At 37.0% G+C, this 17888-nt stretch overlaps 1 protein-coding gene across 1 annotated transcript in view; it reads left to right on the top strand.

The window, feature by feature from the left end:
* LOC107697997 (protein VPRBP-like) overlaps nucleotides 1-17888 on the top strand; it is a 50527-nt gene that overhangs the window by 1211 nt on the left and 31428 nt on the right. Inside the window, exons 2-7 of the mRNA XM_016498900.1 lie at nucleotides 10878-11002; nucleotides 12435-12511; nucleotides 12619-12692; nucleotides 13750-13863; nucleotides 13951-14088; nucleotides 16456-16989. Coding sequence (XP_016354386.1) covers nucleotides 10887-11002; nucleotides 12435-12511; nucleotides 12619-12692; nucleotides 13750-13863; nucleotides 13951-14088; nucleotides 16456-16989 — 1053 coding nt within the window. The 5' untranslated portion in view covers nucleotides 10878-10886. The remainder of the gene's footprint in view (nucleotides 1-10877; nucleotides 11003-12434; nucleotides 12512-12618; nucleotides 12693-13749; nucleotides 13864-13950; nucleotides 14089-16455; nucleotides 16990-17888) is intronic.

Below are 17888 nucleotides of genomic sequence, written 5' to 3' on the forward strand. Positions count from 1 at the left end.
TCTCCAATAGTGAAGTCAAATTAACATCAGAAACAGTGAATTTGAAGAGAAATTCAGAATTCAATCACAATGTTTTTGTTGTTGTTTTTTGATGGTCTCTTCATGTAGAATATTGACAATCCAGAATTCATTTGTTTAGATAGTTTTAATAATATTGTTTGTGCTGTACATAATCATCATTCAAAAGTAAAAATATATGTGAGTTGTCAGCAGGTAAGGGCAAACACATGATAATGAACTACAGAAATGGTTTGCCATTTTCAAATTATTTAAGCAAAAAAAAAAAAAAAGTTACAAATTGTTTATACAGTTCATTATGTGGAGTTCGGATGTTGGCCTTACTGTCCATTTCCTATATTTATTTTGTTGTTTTTGTCACCTTTTTTTCAAGTTTTACAAAAAAATATTTTGCAGTAAATATTGAACTGTTTTATAAGCATAAATTTATGGTTTGGTTTTTTGTGTCTTACCAATGAATAAAATTGACAATGAATTTTGTGCTCAGAGGAACTTGGAAAGTCTAAGCTTCTACCAAAACTCCCAGCGTCCTGCTCCTAGAGTTCAGCTCCAGCACGCTCACCTGGAAGCTTCTAGTGGGTCTGAAGAGCTTGATTAGCTGCTTCAGGTGTGTTGAATTCATTTATTTGTACACCTTTGGTAAAGACTGATTGAGAGTGTCTTTATGTCACTAAACACTTCAAGATACATGACCGTGTCAGTTTTTTATATATATATATATATATATATATATCCAGAATGTGTGAACGGCAGTGTCGTAACAGATAATATTGTGTGTTCTTCCGGGGTTTTCCCCCCTAAAAATATAGGAGTCCTAAAACACATTTTTCTAGATCTTCTGAATTACTAGAACATTACAAGCCGGTGTGTTTGATCAGGGTTGGAACTAAACTGCAGAACGGTAAATAAAAGAATAAATAAATGCAATGATTACTAATTTAATAAATACATTAGTAAATACATACATGTATGGCTAAAATATGAATTATAAAACGGAGAGTTCCAGTGCTTGATTCTGATTGGCTGAGCCGAAGCTGTTGTAAATTACTCTACAAAGTAACACACCTTTGTTTACGTCCGTGTGTTGCTCGGCAACCACTTTGTAGCAACCACAACTGTTTCTGAGGAGCTACATTGTTTGGTGGAAGAATACTGTTTTTATTAATATCATTACACTTTTACAAGCCGGTGTGTTTGATCAGGGTTGGAACTAAACTGCAGAACGGTAAATAAAAGAATAAATAAATGCAATGATTACTAATTTAATAAATACATTAGTAAATACATACATGTATGGCTAAAATATGAATTATAAAACGGAGAGTTCCAGTGCTTGATTCTGATTGGCTGAGCCGGGTTCAAAGCTGTTGTAAATTACTCTACGAACACACACCTTTGTTTACTTCCGTGTGTTGCTCAGCAACCACTTTGTAGCAACCACAACTGTTTCTGAGGAACTACATTGTTTGGCGGAAGAATACTGTTTTTATTAATATCAGTACACTTTATTTGCTCCGTTTTATTTTGTGAAACCTTACTACGTGTATGGAATAACCATTTTATAAAAGCAATAAGCCTCGTGAAGCCGTGGTTTACAATGAATTTATAACAGCTAAGGAGGTTTTAGGCACTCCGCTTCGCACTGTGCCTAACAACATGTCAATTTGCTCATTCACTTACATTCTCCTCATTTCTCTGTTTCTGTGTGCTGCTGTAACAGATGAAGAGAAGACGGTGTCAGTAATGGAGGGAGAATCTGTCACTCTAAAAATTGATGCTGAAATACAGGGAGATGATCAGATCCTAAATTCACTGTAAACCACGGCTTCTTGGGGCTTTTTGCTTTATTTTATTATTATTTTTGTGCAGTATACATATAATTCAGATTTCCTCTTTTTTGCCTCCATTTTGCCTGGCTTCTGAGTGTAAGGGTAATAATGATAGTCCATTCCTGGCAGGTGCCTCAATGCATCAAAAACACGTTCCCTGAAAGAATAAGGAAAATACATCCATACATACAGTTACAGTCCAGTGGCCCACTTCACCAAGGTTTCAGGGGCTACCCAGGTAATTTCATCTCTTCTTCAGATGTTCATCACTTTTGGTAACTCACATGGCTAATCTCTTCAGTTTTCTATTTATATAATTACTTATTTTCTATCTATATTGGTTTTATTCTGGGTGTGGGATCACAACCCCAAACTGGACCAGTCAGCAGTGAGCAAAGTGACACACACACACACACACACGCACACTCGTACACTCACACATACACACACACACGCTCACACACACTCACTCACACACTCATACACACACATGCTCACACACACACACACTCACACACACGCTCACACACAGACACACTCGTACACACACACACACACACACACACACACGCTTTTTTTCAGCTGCCTTGGTATATATTCTGTTTCCCTACTCCCTACTTGTAAATGCATTTGAATAAAATATATTTTTCATGACAACCAGAACGAGAAATGAATCTAACTGGCGCTCTGCATGTGATTGGCTGGATCAAACACTGGGTTGATAGAGAACGTTTTTATCGAGCATTGTGTCAACTCTAAACCTCCTCTGAAAGCCAGAGTTTGTTCAGCTTGCTTCACAGCTTTCCCTGTCAATCACACCTGTGGTGTAGGAGATGGGCTTATATGAGCCATTCTACAGAATTGGTCCAAAGCCAGAGTTGGAAACGTCTTGACAAAATGTGTATGTATGCAAATTGAATAATATCCAAGGTACACATTTATTGTGCAGTTAATTCTCATATTGTATTTTCAGAAAGTTTGGGAATATTTGTCCTCTCCCCAAATTTGTCACTACCGAAACAAAGTAATAATAATTTAATTAGAAGGGTTATATTGACCTATTAAGATTTTGCTTACATCTAGATTGAAAATATATATTTTTTGCTATTTTTACTAAAAAATGTTTCAGAGGTAAATCCATGGCAATTCAATTTTTTTACAATATTTCAAGTGTAATTTATGAGATTTGTATTTTGAATCCAATTTTTCTTTGTAAAAGGCAAAACGTTGATCATACTGATTTCAAAGTTAAGGGTTCATTAGATTGAATATACACTGAACCGAAAACTATCATAACATCTTAGTTGATAATCCAGTATACTTTATTTTTGACAAAACATCCCATGTTTCGGTAGTGACAGTAATGCTTTGGTAGCGACCACATTACAGAATTTTAACTTGCATACTAAAACATACTACAATACAAAAAAATGCATAACTGTACTAAAATTGTGTTTATTTCCCCCAAACATGAGGATTATGTGTTCCCTTTTGACTGTTTTGGTAGTGACAATTCTATGGAATAAAACCCAAAAAGCTCCACCAAATGTTTCGGTAGGGACAATTTTAGATAGTTTTGAACCTAGCTCAAAGATGCTAATCAGCACATGGTTAGCTAGCACAGTTAGCTAGCACGGGGGGGATCGCTTGGGGCCTCACAAACCTCTGGGCCCTATGCACTCTGTCACCCTTTTCCCCCAATAGCGACGCCCCTGACCCAGAGCATAATCAACGTAATCAGCGCGCGCATGCTAAACATAAACAACGCTGGTTATGTTCTGGGGTACTCTCCAAAATGGCGGAAGACATTTATTGTTTTTAGACATAAATGTTTTTTTTTTTTTTTTTTAGGTTTTGGATTTGGATACATATTTAGACGTTCTCAAAGACAACTTTAGATTTTTTTTTGTTTAAAATGTTGGTTTGAAATGTCAGTTTTTGCATTTTTACTACAGTCAAACCTGAACACAGAGAAAGACATTTTATACACACAACATCAAAGTAAAAAAAAATGAACAGGAATGCTTTATCAGAGATTATTGAATCTGATTTTGTGTCTGTTTTGCACTCTTGATATTTTAGAGTGTCACCCTTTCATTGCTGTGCACGTCTGCATCATGAACAGTGGTGTAGTCTAGTTTTTTGTAGTGAGTTTACTCTGATTTTTCCCTCCCACACTCACTTATGCATACAGTATGCATCTACACATAACTGAGAGTATTCTGAAAGACTGCTTATGTGATATCAACATGTCAATTTTTTATAAGCAACACAAGACTTTAACAGCCAATGACATTTACAGCTGGGGAGACTGGACTGATTTTCTACTGTTTAGTGTTGCATGTTATATGAATATGGTCCATGGAGCACAGGTTTTATCAGCTGGCAATTTTCCATGCACATTTAAGAGCGCCTGTTTTTAAATTCCCTAGCCTGACTTTCAGTCCACAAGGCTGGCCAGTAGTCCTCATCTCTCTCATCATCTGAAACGAGATATAAACATTGTATTCGGTTTAACTCCAGCACACAGACACACACAGTATCTCTCCCCTTCTCCTGCATTCATTATCCACACTAACGTTTCTGAAGTTATTAGCTATGTTGGCTTGAGAAAATGCATATTGCATATTTCCCATTCATTTTTGACCGCGACCAACACATGTGATTTTTTTTTTTTTTACGACCATTTAGATTTTCCGAATCAAGTCCACGATTTATTTTTTGTTACATTTTTTTGTTTTCCTGTCTAAAATGACCGAACAACACCAGAGGGTTAATAGAATTCAGTGGCCTTGTTTATGTTATGGGGGGCCCTAAGCAAATCTCCGGGGGGGTCGTTTAGAACGCTTCGCACTTATGATGTCTTAGAAGGCTGATCTTCGAAGCATCTCAACTGCAAAAGGTTTGTCATGTAACACGACTCTAGCCAGCTCTTCTGAAAGATGATTAAATGCTCAAAGGGAATCCAGGGGCCTCTTTGTTCATCGGTTCCACATCAGACTCGCAGCCGTAAGGATGTGCAGCGATGGAACTGGTATGAACATTTTCCTTATTGAAATCACTGATGGTAGGTGAACTTGAAAATGTAGAAACAGATCCAGTCTATAGTGAACAAGTGACAGAGCTGCACAACCAGTCTACAAGTTCAGACACTACTTATTTCCATCATCAAAACTATGAATAAACACATATTGGTGTATTACATACTAAAAGAACATGTAAATCATAAAACATCAAAGCTCATATCATATTCTTGAGCTTATATCTTATAGCAAATTCTCAAACCATCAACCTGGGATCCTATTTAAATTAATTTCTTGTCCTGCACTATTCGGTCCAACTGATGTGTTTATTTAAAGAGGTAAATTAGACATATTTTAATTGGTAAAAGTATACTGTGAAAGCAATTAAATGAAAGGACTATTATTACATAACTATTTCACAATGAAACAAAAGATACGGAAGATCGTAAATTCATTCCAGTCTGTCCACATGTTTGACTGGTAGTGTACACTGATAGATAGCGAAAGAGATTGAGAAACTTTGTTCACACCACTTGAGAAACTTTGTTCACACCACACTTGATTGTGGCCCAAATCTGACATGCGTACATCAATCCACCCTGGCATGATGTTCATTGCAAGTGACAAATTGAGGCATGCAGAAATTACATATCTAGTTACAGGTTTTTCTCAGTTGGCCAGTAGTCCTCATCTCTCTCATCATCTGAAACGAGATATAAACATTGTATTCGGTTTAACTCCAGCACACAGACACACACAGTATCTCTCCCCTTCTCCTGCATTCATTATCCACACTAACGTTTCTGAAGTTATTAGCTATGTTGGCTTGAGAAAATGCATATTGCATATTTCCCATTCATTTTTGACCGCGACCAACACATGTGATTTTTTTTTTTTTTACGACCATTTAGATTTTCCGAATCAAGTCCACGATTTATTTTTTGTTACATTTTTTTGTTTTCCTGTCTAAAATGACCGAACAACACCAGAGGGTTAATAGAATTCAGTGGCCTTGTTTATGTTATGGGGGGCCCTAAGCAAATCTCCGGGGGGGTCGTTTAGAACGCTTCGCACTTATGATGTCTTAGAAGGCTGATCTTCGAAGCATCTCAACTGCAAAAGGTTTGTCATGTAACACGACTCTAGCCAGCTCTTCTGAAAGATGATTAAATGCTCAAAGGGAATCCAGGGGCCTCTTTGTTCATCGGTTCCACATCAGACTCGCAGCCGTAAGGATGTGCAGCGATGGAACTGGTATGAACATTTTCCTTATTGAAATCACTGATGGTAGGTGAACTTGAAAATGTAGAAACAGATCCAGTCTATAGTGAACAAGTGACAGAGCTGCACAACCAGTCTACAAGTTCAGACACTACTTATTTCCATCATCAAAACTATGAATAAACACATATTGGTGTATTACATACTAAAAGAACATGTAAATCATAAAACATCAAAGCTCATATCATATTCTTGAGCTTATATCTTATAGCAAATTCTCAAACCATCAACCTGGGATCCTATTTAAATTAATTTCTTGTCCTGCACTATTCGGTCCAACTGATGTGTTTATTTAAAGAGGTAAATTAGACATATTTTAATTGGTAAAAGTATACTGTGAAAGCAATTAAATGAAAGGACTATTATTACATAACTATTTCACAATGAAACAAAAGATACGGAAGATCGTAAATTCATTCCAGTCTGTCCACATGTTTGACTGGTAGTGTACACTGATAGATAGCGAAAGAGATTGAGAAACTTTGTTCACACCACTTGAGAAACTTTGTTCACACCACACTTGATTGTGGCCCAAATCTGACATGCGTACATCAATCCACCCTGGCATGATGTTCATTGCAAGTGACAAATTGAGGCATGCAGAAATTACATATCTAGTTACAGGTTTTTCTCAGTTGTTTTTTTTTTTACAGTGCATTTCTCAGATCACAACTGAAATTCTCAAAACTATTTTTTCAGTCTCCACATCATCTAGTCAACTATGCACATCATAAAAGCATTTTATCGTTCTTTTGAACAAATTGCCAACGTACAATTGTCTGCTGTTTCCTACATTATCAATTGCTTATGCCATATTGATCAAAATATATTATACTGGTTCTCTGTTGAAAAGTTTTAACACCCAAAATGCCTAGGCATTAGTTAATTGCATAAGTCATTACAGTTTTTCTCAGTCACTTTGGATTAGGGTTGGCGCTACGTAACTCTGCAGGACAGTGGCCCTCCAAAGGGACCAAAGTTGCCCAGCCCTGATGTGTCGTATCATGTACTTCATGTAATGAGATTTCATTTTGTGTGAAACTTCAAAAAGCACTTTTTCTCTGCTGCATGTTGAACTTTTTGCACATCACTTGGGGTGTTCCTGTGCACCGTATGTATTGTCTATGGGAAATCCTGGTTAGCGGTGGGAGTCATGGACACAATGTTGCCCTGAAGCAACGAAAAGAAAAATGGAATTTCTGAACATGCAAAATAAAATAAAAATAATAAAACCTGACACAAGTCTTCTCTACACCTTCATACATGTTTTTATGTACATTTAATGTCATTTTAAATAAGATTACTAAAGCAAATAATGTTGCCACCTTCTCACGTCATGTGCTCCTGTGACCATGTGTCAGAAAAGGAAGTTCTGTCTTCAAATGGTGCTTGATAGTGTCTCCCACACCTTATTGGACTGTTCTTTGATACTTTTCAAACATTGGTTGCAATCATTAAAAAAAAACAAAAAAAAACACGTACTGAACATGAAAAACTTTCCATTGCCTGAGGGTTAAATGTTTTATTATTTATTCCTGCGATCAAAGCTGAATATTCATCAGCCATTACTCCAGTCTACGCGATCCTTCAGAAATCATTCTGATATGCTAATGTATTATCAGTGTTGGAAACAGTTGTGCTGCTTAATAATTTTTGGAGCCTGTGAAACTTTTTTCAGGATTCTTTGATGGATAAAAAGTTAAAAAGAACAGCTATCTATCCATCTATATCTATCTATCTACACTTTACAAACACTATACATTAAGGTTCCATTTGTTAACTATATTTAATGCATTGGTATGTTCATTGACAAACAGTTTATTTTGAGAGATGAACTATTTTGAGCAAGTTACAGGCGTTTGAAGGTAATCCATTGCTAGTGCTGTTTGTATAATTTGTTAGCAAATGTTATGGATGATTTGAGAAATTTACCAAAGTGTCTGAAAAAACTGTTTCAAGAAGGTTCTTTCATTTCCGGTTCTCACTACGAAAAGTCAAATATGCAACCATGACGAATGTTGCATTTAAAGGACCACATAAAATCCAAGAATGGAAATAGATATAGGTCACATTTAAAAATGTTAAATGCAGCATGATTTGTGCTGTTCACACCGACACCCGCTTAACAAATATGTGGCACATCTCTGGAAGGTAAAAAAAAAAGAAACTGATTTCGGCCACATTCAGCAGCATTGTGAATGATACATACATACCTGAGCAGACAGATAAAACTAGTAGATAGATAGACAGACAGACATACACACACATAAAACAGTACATAGAAAAACAGAAAGATATCCAGGAAGGAAAAAGGTTGACAAAGACTGATAGAAAGGTAGATTATATATAAATGGATAAACAAACAGATAACAAGAAAATTAGACAAACGGGTTAACAGATAAATGGGTAGACAAAAACAGGATAGACAGTGTTACGTTCTTCAAGAGAAGGGGGTGGTGGAGGGTTTAGTCAGACAGACAGACAGACAGACAGACAGACAGACAGACTGACTGACTGACTGACTGACTGACAGACTGACTGACTGACTGACAGAGAGAGAGACAGACAGAGAGAGAGAGACAGACAGACAGACAGATAGATAGATAGATAGATAGATAGGATTTTGGGTCATGTGGTTTATGTAGTCAGGTTTAGACAATGCTTTCAGTAGTAATAGGTCAATTCACGAAAAACAAATGACACCAGATGGATTTGCTCATAACTTTGCATTGCTTCAACATATATACAAAATGTTAAAAATTATACAGACCCTTCACCCTTCATATTTAACAGAATTTAATTATTTGTAAATTACATTTAATAGACTACATTTTCATGAAAACATCTGTAAATTGAATGTATTATTATAGTAAAACTACATTAAAATAACAGAATTAAAATAGACAAAGAATACATAACTATAAATGAAATAAAACATAAGTTGATAATAATGAGTACAACAATTTCACAATTATTTTAGGCTATCCAAATCCAACAAAAGTCCAGTTATTTATTTTTCTTCATGAGTTTATTTATTTAATTAATTTCTGAACATATAAGTACATATATGAACAGGGAAACATTTATATCTCAAATATGATAAAATGCTAACATCAACTACCTAAGAACAAAGTAGAATAAAACACTCACATACCCAAATTGAAGAAAAGCACAGTATAAAGTTAAATCTTAAACAAACACACACACACACTCTCTCTCTCTCACACACACACACACACACACACACACACACACACTAGCATGATTAGTAAGTTACTAGCATGTTTTTAGCATGACTAGCATATTGATATCATGTTGCTAACATGATTAGCATGTTTCTAGCATGATTAGCATGTTACTAACATGTTGTTTGCATAATTAGCATGTTATTAGCATGTTTCTCGCATTATTAGCATGCTGCTAGTATGTTTTTAACATGTTTTAACATTGTAAATGAACCAGGTAAAACCACGGAGAAACTGTGACTTTACAGGTACTAAAGAAATGCTGCGGAAATGGCGTTTTAACACAGCCAGAATATACAAAAGAGACGTGTTCCAAATTGCCGCCTTAACGCGGGCGGGCTTTTGGCTCTGCACGCCTTCCATAAAACAGTGCAGGCTTTTGGCTTTGTGCGCCTTCCGTAAAACAATGCGGGCTTTTAAACTTGCTCCTGACGTCATTGACGAGTTCCTGTCGTCGCCGGGTTATGACGTGCTTTGAGATCGCCATCATAAAGTTGCAGCACATTGCTAAAGACAGACACGAGTGACATGAGCTCTTAAGCGCATTATTCATGAGGTTATAACAGCCTGTGACGCGTCTGTGTCGCTCGTGTTGTCGTTTAGAGCTGCTAGTGATTTCGCGGCGGTGCGTTTGTGTGCGCTAAAGGTGAGTCGTCGCGTGCTCAATACCACACTTTGTGGCACATGACATTAGGAACACTGTTTACATGCAGGGTTTGTTGAGTTTATGTGGGATTTTAATGCATGTCTTATTAAATGTGAGTGTAGGAAGCGTGTGGTGATGTACTGTAAAATTGCCGCGCGTAATCGCCCTGTAAACATTCAAAATACTAATGTACTGTATGATTGTTTAGTGTTTCTGAACCGCTTTATTGTCCAGACGCTCGCTTTTCATTAGCAGGTGTTTCTGGTGGGTCTTTGATTCTTGTAAACCTGAAGTACAAGCACTTCATTCTTGTTCAACTTCTGACACAAAACCACCTAACGTTAATAAATAGCTTATTGATGTATTCATAGGTTTATTCAGGTTGATCACAGGAATATTAGTGCAATCCCTTGCTTTCTTAAGCTAAGCAAGACTTCCTCCACTCTGCACTTCATTAGTGATGTTATCTGAAGTTATATTCCTGTCAGGACATACATCATGGCCCCTAAAACTGCACAGCAAGCCAGAATGTACATCAGGTGTTGTTCTGTAAGAAGCCCTGAGGTGGTCTTCGTCTCTCTCTCTCTCTCTCTCTCTCTCTGTCTACATAATTTTGCATGACATAATGAAAATGTATGTTTATACAATAAATACAAAACAAACTGCAGAATGATAAATCTGTTGCTGTATGTAGCAACAATTTTATCAAAAACATCTTCATTGGATAAATTAAGAAGTTTCATTTAGGATCTTTCTTTATAATATTTTTATAACCTACATTTTTTCAAAGAATTAAAAATCTCTCTCGCTCTCTCGCTCTCTCTCTCTCTCTCTCTGTAGGCCGATGGCGTCTGCCGGGGATGGCAGCGTGGACTCTAAAGCGGAGCTGAGCGCTCTGCTGGAGCAGTGGGAGAGAGAACAGCAGGGAGGCACAAGTGAACTGCTCAACATACTGACCAAGTGAGAAATGCTGCACTCACCCCACATTAACACTTACTGTTACTGCACTGTATCACCTGACCCTGCATCAGTTACTGTAGACGAGCCTGTGCAGTGTCACCTGACCTCACATCAACAGTTACTGTACAACACTGCGTTAGACTTGCCACCAGACCTTAAATACATCTCGCTAAAGGACACCTGGGGTCTGATGTATAAATGCTGCATATGCACAAAATGGGCATGGAAATGTGCATACGCAATTTTCCACGCTCATATCGGGATTTATAAAACACAAACTAGACGTGCGCACTCTTTTACTGGAGTGAGCGAAATAAGGAACAAACAGATTGATTTTAAAGTCTATTTGACATACACGTTTAGATTGAATGTCACTCTGAATAATGAAGTTAAGCACTGAAATTCCATGAAATTATTATCCAGATATTACAACATTTGTATATGAATTGAAACAGAAATATTTGCAGTGGATGTGCTGCTTTCGAACAATTTTCTTCATGTTTTAATTACAGCGAGGATTGCTTAGCGTATGACAATTCTGTTTTAAATTGTGTTCTAAATAGCAAAACTCATGTTCTGAGAAAATACTTTTGCGCGAATAAGGATAATTAATGTATACTTGATTCGTCTGATGGCTTTGGAACACAGACGGTGTTAACTGCGTTAAACATGGTGTCACGTGGATGGAATATGCATGGGAAGGATATGCAGATGAGGTTATGCATATTAAAACTAGGTGTTGTGAGCTCCATATATGGTTGTTTCGGGGAGGAGACGGGGTGGAGATGCACGTACGCACAATCTTCCGCCAACTGGGTATTACAAAGGCAATTTTGCACAGGTTCTGGCGTACGCATGGCTTTATAAATCTGAAAACTTTTTACACACACATTTAGGATGAAATCTACATAAAGTTTTATACACGAGGCCCCAGCTGAAGTTCTGCTGTTGCATTCTTATGCATGAGAATTAGGGCTCTCCAGCAATTTCAATTTTTAATTTAATTAATTACGTGACGTGCCGATTGATTAATCTAAATAATCGCATATCTGTTTAGTTTTTTCGATTCGTTCAAACTTTACGAATGAGTCACTAAATCATTGAGTCACTCGATTTGTTTAAAACCATGGGTTCATTTTTGAGTTTGCGAAATTGAGCAAAACATTCAATATTGAAAATATTGTGTCTAAAAGTTGACAATTTTAACTTCTTGTTTATTGGAATGTTTAAAGTAAAGGGACATTTTTGCACTCGTATCTTAGGTGTTGCACCTCCAAAACTTTAGTTTGGATCAATTGATGTCAGTAGCATAATTAAAAAACTAGATCATGCTAATCCATCTAGAACAGAAAATGAGTTTATTTATGAATGCCTCTCAAGTGTTAATGTGGTCATGTTAGTGGTGTGTTGATACTTGTTTTGATTTCTGCAGGATTTCGGAGCTTGTTGAAAGGGAGACGGAGGAGTATCACAAGGCTGATCCTGACCCGTTTGATGACCGCCATCCAGGTGATCATGTCTAACACCCTTACACTGGACTCATCATTACTTTACTGCTGTGTTGTCTCCCGGATATAGATATCATAACTCTGACTTTTTCTTGTTTTGCTCTGAAGGGCGGGCAGACCCAGAGTGCATGCTGGGACACCTGTTGAAAATCTTGTTCAAGAATGATGACTTTATGAATGCGGTAAGGTGGATGCATAATCATGTTATGTTTTGAATTGTGACTGAATTCACATTTCCATCATGGATTGAATTGAATGCATTTCAGTAGCGAGTACCAGCTCGGTGGTTAACCATGCACAGCCCAACACTTGCACATGCTCACTGGTTACACACTTTATCCATTTTATGTGAATATTGTTATTATAATAATTAATATTATTGTTATTATAAATGTCCAAATGCCAGTCTTTGTGAGTGCACATGTAAAGAATTGGTTATGTCTTAAGTTGACAGACCGTTTGGAAAATAAAATATTGATGCCAAACATTAAGTCATGTAGGACTAATAAATAAATAAAAGACTAAACTAAAATAACTGTTATAGTCTTGTTATATTTTGTTTGAATAATATTTCTACTGGGTGCTGTGGCGCTTTATATAAAGTGTCTATAAGTAGAGATTTTTGTATCTTGTCTATATGTGAAGGGCTGCTTAAAGTCTCTCTGCAGTCACCAGTTTTAATTATTACAATTTTAATATTGACACCGACAGCAGGTTTATTAGGTTGCTGTCACTTTAAGACCAAATCTGAGCTCCAGTATATGTACAGATCCGTTTTTTTTTTATCCAAGCTGTTTACAGTCGCTGAAGACATAACTGGCTGTGTTTACATTAGGGCTGCACGATCTCCATCACGTGCGTGCTTTCACATTGAGCAGCATTAACTACACAGAGCCGTTGTTCACTGACGAGCAGCGCATGTGTGTGTGTGTGTGTGTGATCGTTCTAAGAGCGATAAGCCATGAAAGAGAGCTCAGTACTTGTGCATTTCTTTATCCCTTCTAAATGCCAATAACTACACAGTCCTGCACGCAGAATCCTGCACAGACATTTAATTACCTCAATATGATATTGGATTGATTCGTTATTAATGTCACGTGATATATGTCATCCTGTTGCCTGGCCCTACAAATATATTTTGATGCAGAGTATGAACGTATGCTGCTGTAAGTAAGCCAAGCAGCCCTCTTTGGTTTGGCTGACTCTTTGAGTGTTTGGTTTATTTCTGTGCTTTAATAGCTTGTGAACTCATACGTGATGAGTAGCCGTGAGGTGGCGCTGAACACGGCTGCATGCAGACTGCTGTTGAACATCATGCCTGGCCTTGAGACGGCTGTGGTCTTTCAAGAGAAGGTACTTTGAGCCTTGTATTTCTCTCTTCACAATCAGATCATGGGTTATGTAGCCTCACAGCTGCATGTGTGTGTGTGTCCATGGCAGGAGGGGATTGTGGAGCGATTGTTTAAATGGGCTCAGGAGGCAGAGCAGCCCCTCCGAATCTACGCCACAGGCCTGCTGGCAGGAGCCATGGAGAACCAGGACATCGCCGCCAACTATCGCGAGGAAAACTCTGTGCTGGTGAGTCCAGGAGCAATGCACTTCTAAACGCTGGAATAAATCACTCCGTGACACGTGTGCATTAGATCTGTGACAGCCCTGATTCTTAGCTAGGGGTGTGTGATACGACGATTTTCTGCTTTTGAAGAAATATCGTAGTATCGTGCTTAGGGGTGTGCGATACATATCGTCTGTGATAATATCATAATTGTTGTTTTAACTAGTAGTCTAGAAGGTTAGACTAGTGCGCGTTCGCATTTAGAGAGTGCTCTTTCGCTGCATGATTCAGTCTATTAAAATACACTTAGAATGATCACAATATTCAAGATATGGGGGCAGAAAATGTGTATATATCATTTCATATAGTTAATCAGTATCACACAAAGAGTGCCGTTTCTTTTCTCCAAAAATCAACATGATTTCAAATGTGGTATTGATTTTATACAGTTTAATAAACAAGAAATTCATATTAAGAGATTTACGTTTTAGACTGTGTTTTGTTCCTGTGAATTAATCAACCGTTTAAATGATTCGGTTCAATCGCAATGACTCACTTATTGAAAGTGAATTGCTGCCACCTACTGGCGGTTTTAATTTCACATTTAAAGTATCTCTTCATTTTTTAAAAATCATTTAAAATATCAGTATTCAACATTTTGTTTAAAATATCAAAACATTATTTATGCATTTGTAACTGAGCTTCTAAATGAGCTACATTAAACAGTATGTAAATGCATCTAAATGCCACCTCAGATGCAACTTCTGTGTTTTGTCTGCATTGCAAAGATGAATTTTGTTGATGCTGATTTCATTTGTTTGGGAAACAGCCAAAATATCATCTTCTTCTTATTATTATTATTATTATTATTGTAATTAACTGATTAAATGTAAGCATTTGACTCAAAAGATGATGCACAAAAAATTGCTTTAAATGCCCATAAAAGGTAAAAATAAATTTAAACTTGTTGAAAAAGATTAATTTCTATCAGTGCTGTGAACTGACCAGTACACAGAATATGGGTGTCAGCTTTAGGAGTCCCCAAGATATTAGCACAATAACACTCGAGCAAAATATTGCCTAATCATTATCGATAAAATCCCAGAAAATATCCCGATATCATTTTTTGTCAATATTAGATTAGATTAGATTAGATTCAACTTTATTGTCATTGCACATGTAAGGTACAAGGCAACGAAATGCAGTTAGCATCTAACCAGAAGTGCAATAAGCAGTAAGTACAGGATATACAGTGTCTACAATATGTTACAAATGTACAATAAATATACAGATAAGGCAGTACTATGGACATAATTTACAGATTTTTAAATACTATCAGCATGATATACAGATAGGTATACTATGAACATACTATACATATGGATTATGTAATAAGTGTATGTACACTATAAGCAGAAACTATGAACATATGAACATCATTTTTTTATATTTGTTCATTCAATATTTTGAATGCTCCTGCTAAATACACCTACTGTACCAGAAAACTAAAGCACTGTTTGATTTATTTGTATATTATGTGTACTTGTAATGTGTTTCTTGTTCATATTTTTCAGTAACAAAAGTAAAATAATAACAAGGATTATCTTCTCCCACTTTGACCGAAATGTCTGCCATTTTTTAAATTGTATATTTTGTAACTTTGTAAGGCTTTGTTTTTATAGTAAAACCTTATAGTAATAGTAAAACCCACATGACACAGTATCGTGATAAAATCGTGATATTCCTGAAAACCGTGATATTATATATCTAGTCTTAGCTAAATGAGTGGCATTAACGCAATTATTATTATTTTTTATTTAAAGCTGTATGGCTTTGTATGTAGAAATTAAGAGTATGGAGTGAATATAAAGATGAAAAAGTATTTATTGTAAGGCAAAATTAAAGAAATTGGATTTGATACGGATGTCTACAGTTTTTGCTTTTGATCATTGTAATATATGAAGAAGCATAATACATTTTATATTTACGTTTGTTACCGATGCAACTTCATATTGCATGAGAGGAAAGACTGAATGCAGTGATATGAAAGAAGCTAAATTAGCACAGCGATGTAGAAAATGTTTTGCTTGCTTCAGTTATGCTGATGAGACCTCATTATTTAAAATCATTTGACCTGTCACCATCAAGTTTTCCAGGGATGAGTGCACTAAATAGATGGTAGCCCTAGATAGTGATATTGAATAGAACGATAGCCCTAGCTACGGTTAATGATGGTTTGATAAGTGTAAATATAAACATGCTGTTTGTGGGCGGAATACAGTCTTCACTAAGAAGCTAAGAATTTTTTTGATGTTTGAACTGATGCTATTAGTGCTATTTAGTGTCCATATAATTGAACGGAAGCTCAAAAATCAGTGTTTGTGTCACAGGTTCCTTTGATGCTGCAGAGACTGAGGGAGCTTCAGGAAAAGGAGGCAGAGAACAGGAAGGACAGTAAGCGTCCAAGCAAGAGTCTCGCTCCACTGCTGCCCCTGGACGAGGAGGCCGTGGACGGAGAGTTCGCTCCTAACGCTCCTAACTCCGAGAATCACGACTCGAGAAGAACCGACTCTGACACTGACCTGCAGCCCGTGTCTGCTGCGAGGAGCTTGGGGAGATGTAACACAGGCATGAAGGGCCTGATGAAGCCCGCTGCAGCACTCCCTTTAGAGCTGGATGAAACGGACAGCCCAGGTGAAGGCATGAGGAACTGGAGGAAGAAGGAGAACGGTGGCAAAGTAAAGCAGAAGCTGAACTTCTCGCAGCCAGAGCCGGAGCGCAGCTTCAGTGAGCTCTCCAACAGCAGCTGGACTGAGATGAGCCCGTGGGTGATAGGAAATAACTACCACCTGTGCCCGCTCACACCTGGAATAGAGCAGCGCCTCATCCTCCAGTACCTCACCCCGCTGGGAGAATACCAGGAGGTGATTTCAACTTTATATGTAGGAAGACATATAATCATGGTCACATGACGAAATGAAACGATAGGTCTTCTGGGCAAAATAAAAGGTTTTAAAATATATTTGTTTTGGGCACATTACATGTTAAACAAACTAAAACCGAAAGCACAATACAAAAAAGTCTAAACCATTAGTCAGACGACAGAAGGCATGTAGGAGATTGTTTGTGACGGGTTTTCCAGCAAGGTTTGATAATTTAGAGACCTTAGAAATCGTCCCTCGTACTAAGTTATAACGGTATTACCATGACAAGCCTACTCGGTGAAGTCAGTTTTTTTCAGTGATATCATCTAACATTCTGGTCATAAGAAAAAAAAAATACAAAATTAAAAAATAAATAAATAAATTGCCATTTATAAAGTCAGTTAAACTTTGTTTGTAGATCAAAATGCACGTATTACTGTCAGTGATCATGTAATGGGAGTAATGATGGCCCCAACACCCCCCACATCACCCAGCTTTAGGGGACAGTTCTGAAAACATGTACGCATTTGTCAACTTCAAGTCTAAAGATTCAATATATCTACCGAATATGCCTTAGAAGTAATGAATACTGAAAAAGTTTTAGAATCTGCAAACATATTCCAAACATTAGTTTTATCACCAACAAAAAATAAGCTAAGCTGTGAACAGAATCTGAGTTTGTGTTCAAACACACTTTATTCTGACTCCGTGGTGTTTCTTCCCCGAGTAGTTCCACTTCTTAAGCGGTCTTTAAATTTTCAGTGTAATATTTTGCACCTCTCTTTCAGTGCAGGAATAAAATCGTGGTGTTTGCATTTGTAGACAATGGTGCATCTTTCAAGAGAGCGTTACTGATCCACATGCCAACTCTCCCTTCTGTTTTTTTTTTTTTTTTTTTT

The sequence above is a fragment of the Sinocyclocheilus anshuiensis genome, unplaced genomic scaffold (assembly GCF_001515605.1).
Source record: "Sinocyclocheilus anshuiensis isolate Anshui unplaced genomic scaffold, SAMN03320099.WGS_v1.1 scaffold1950, whole genome shotgun sequence".
NCBI lineage: Eukaryota > Metazoa > Chordata > Actinopteri > Cypriniformes > Cyprinidae > Sinocyclocheilus > Sinocyclocheilus anshuiensis.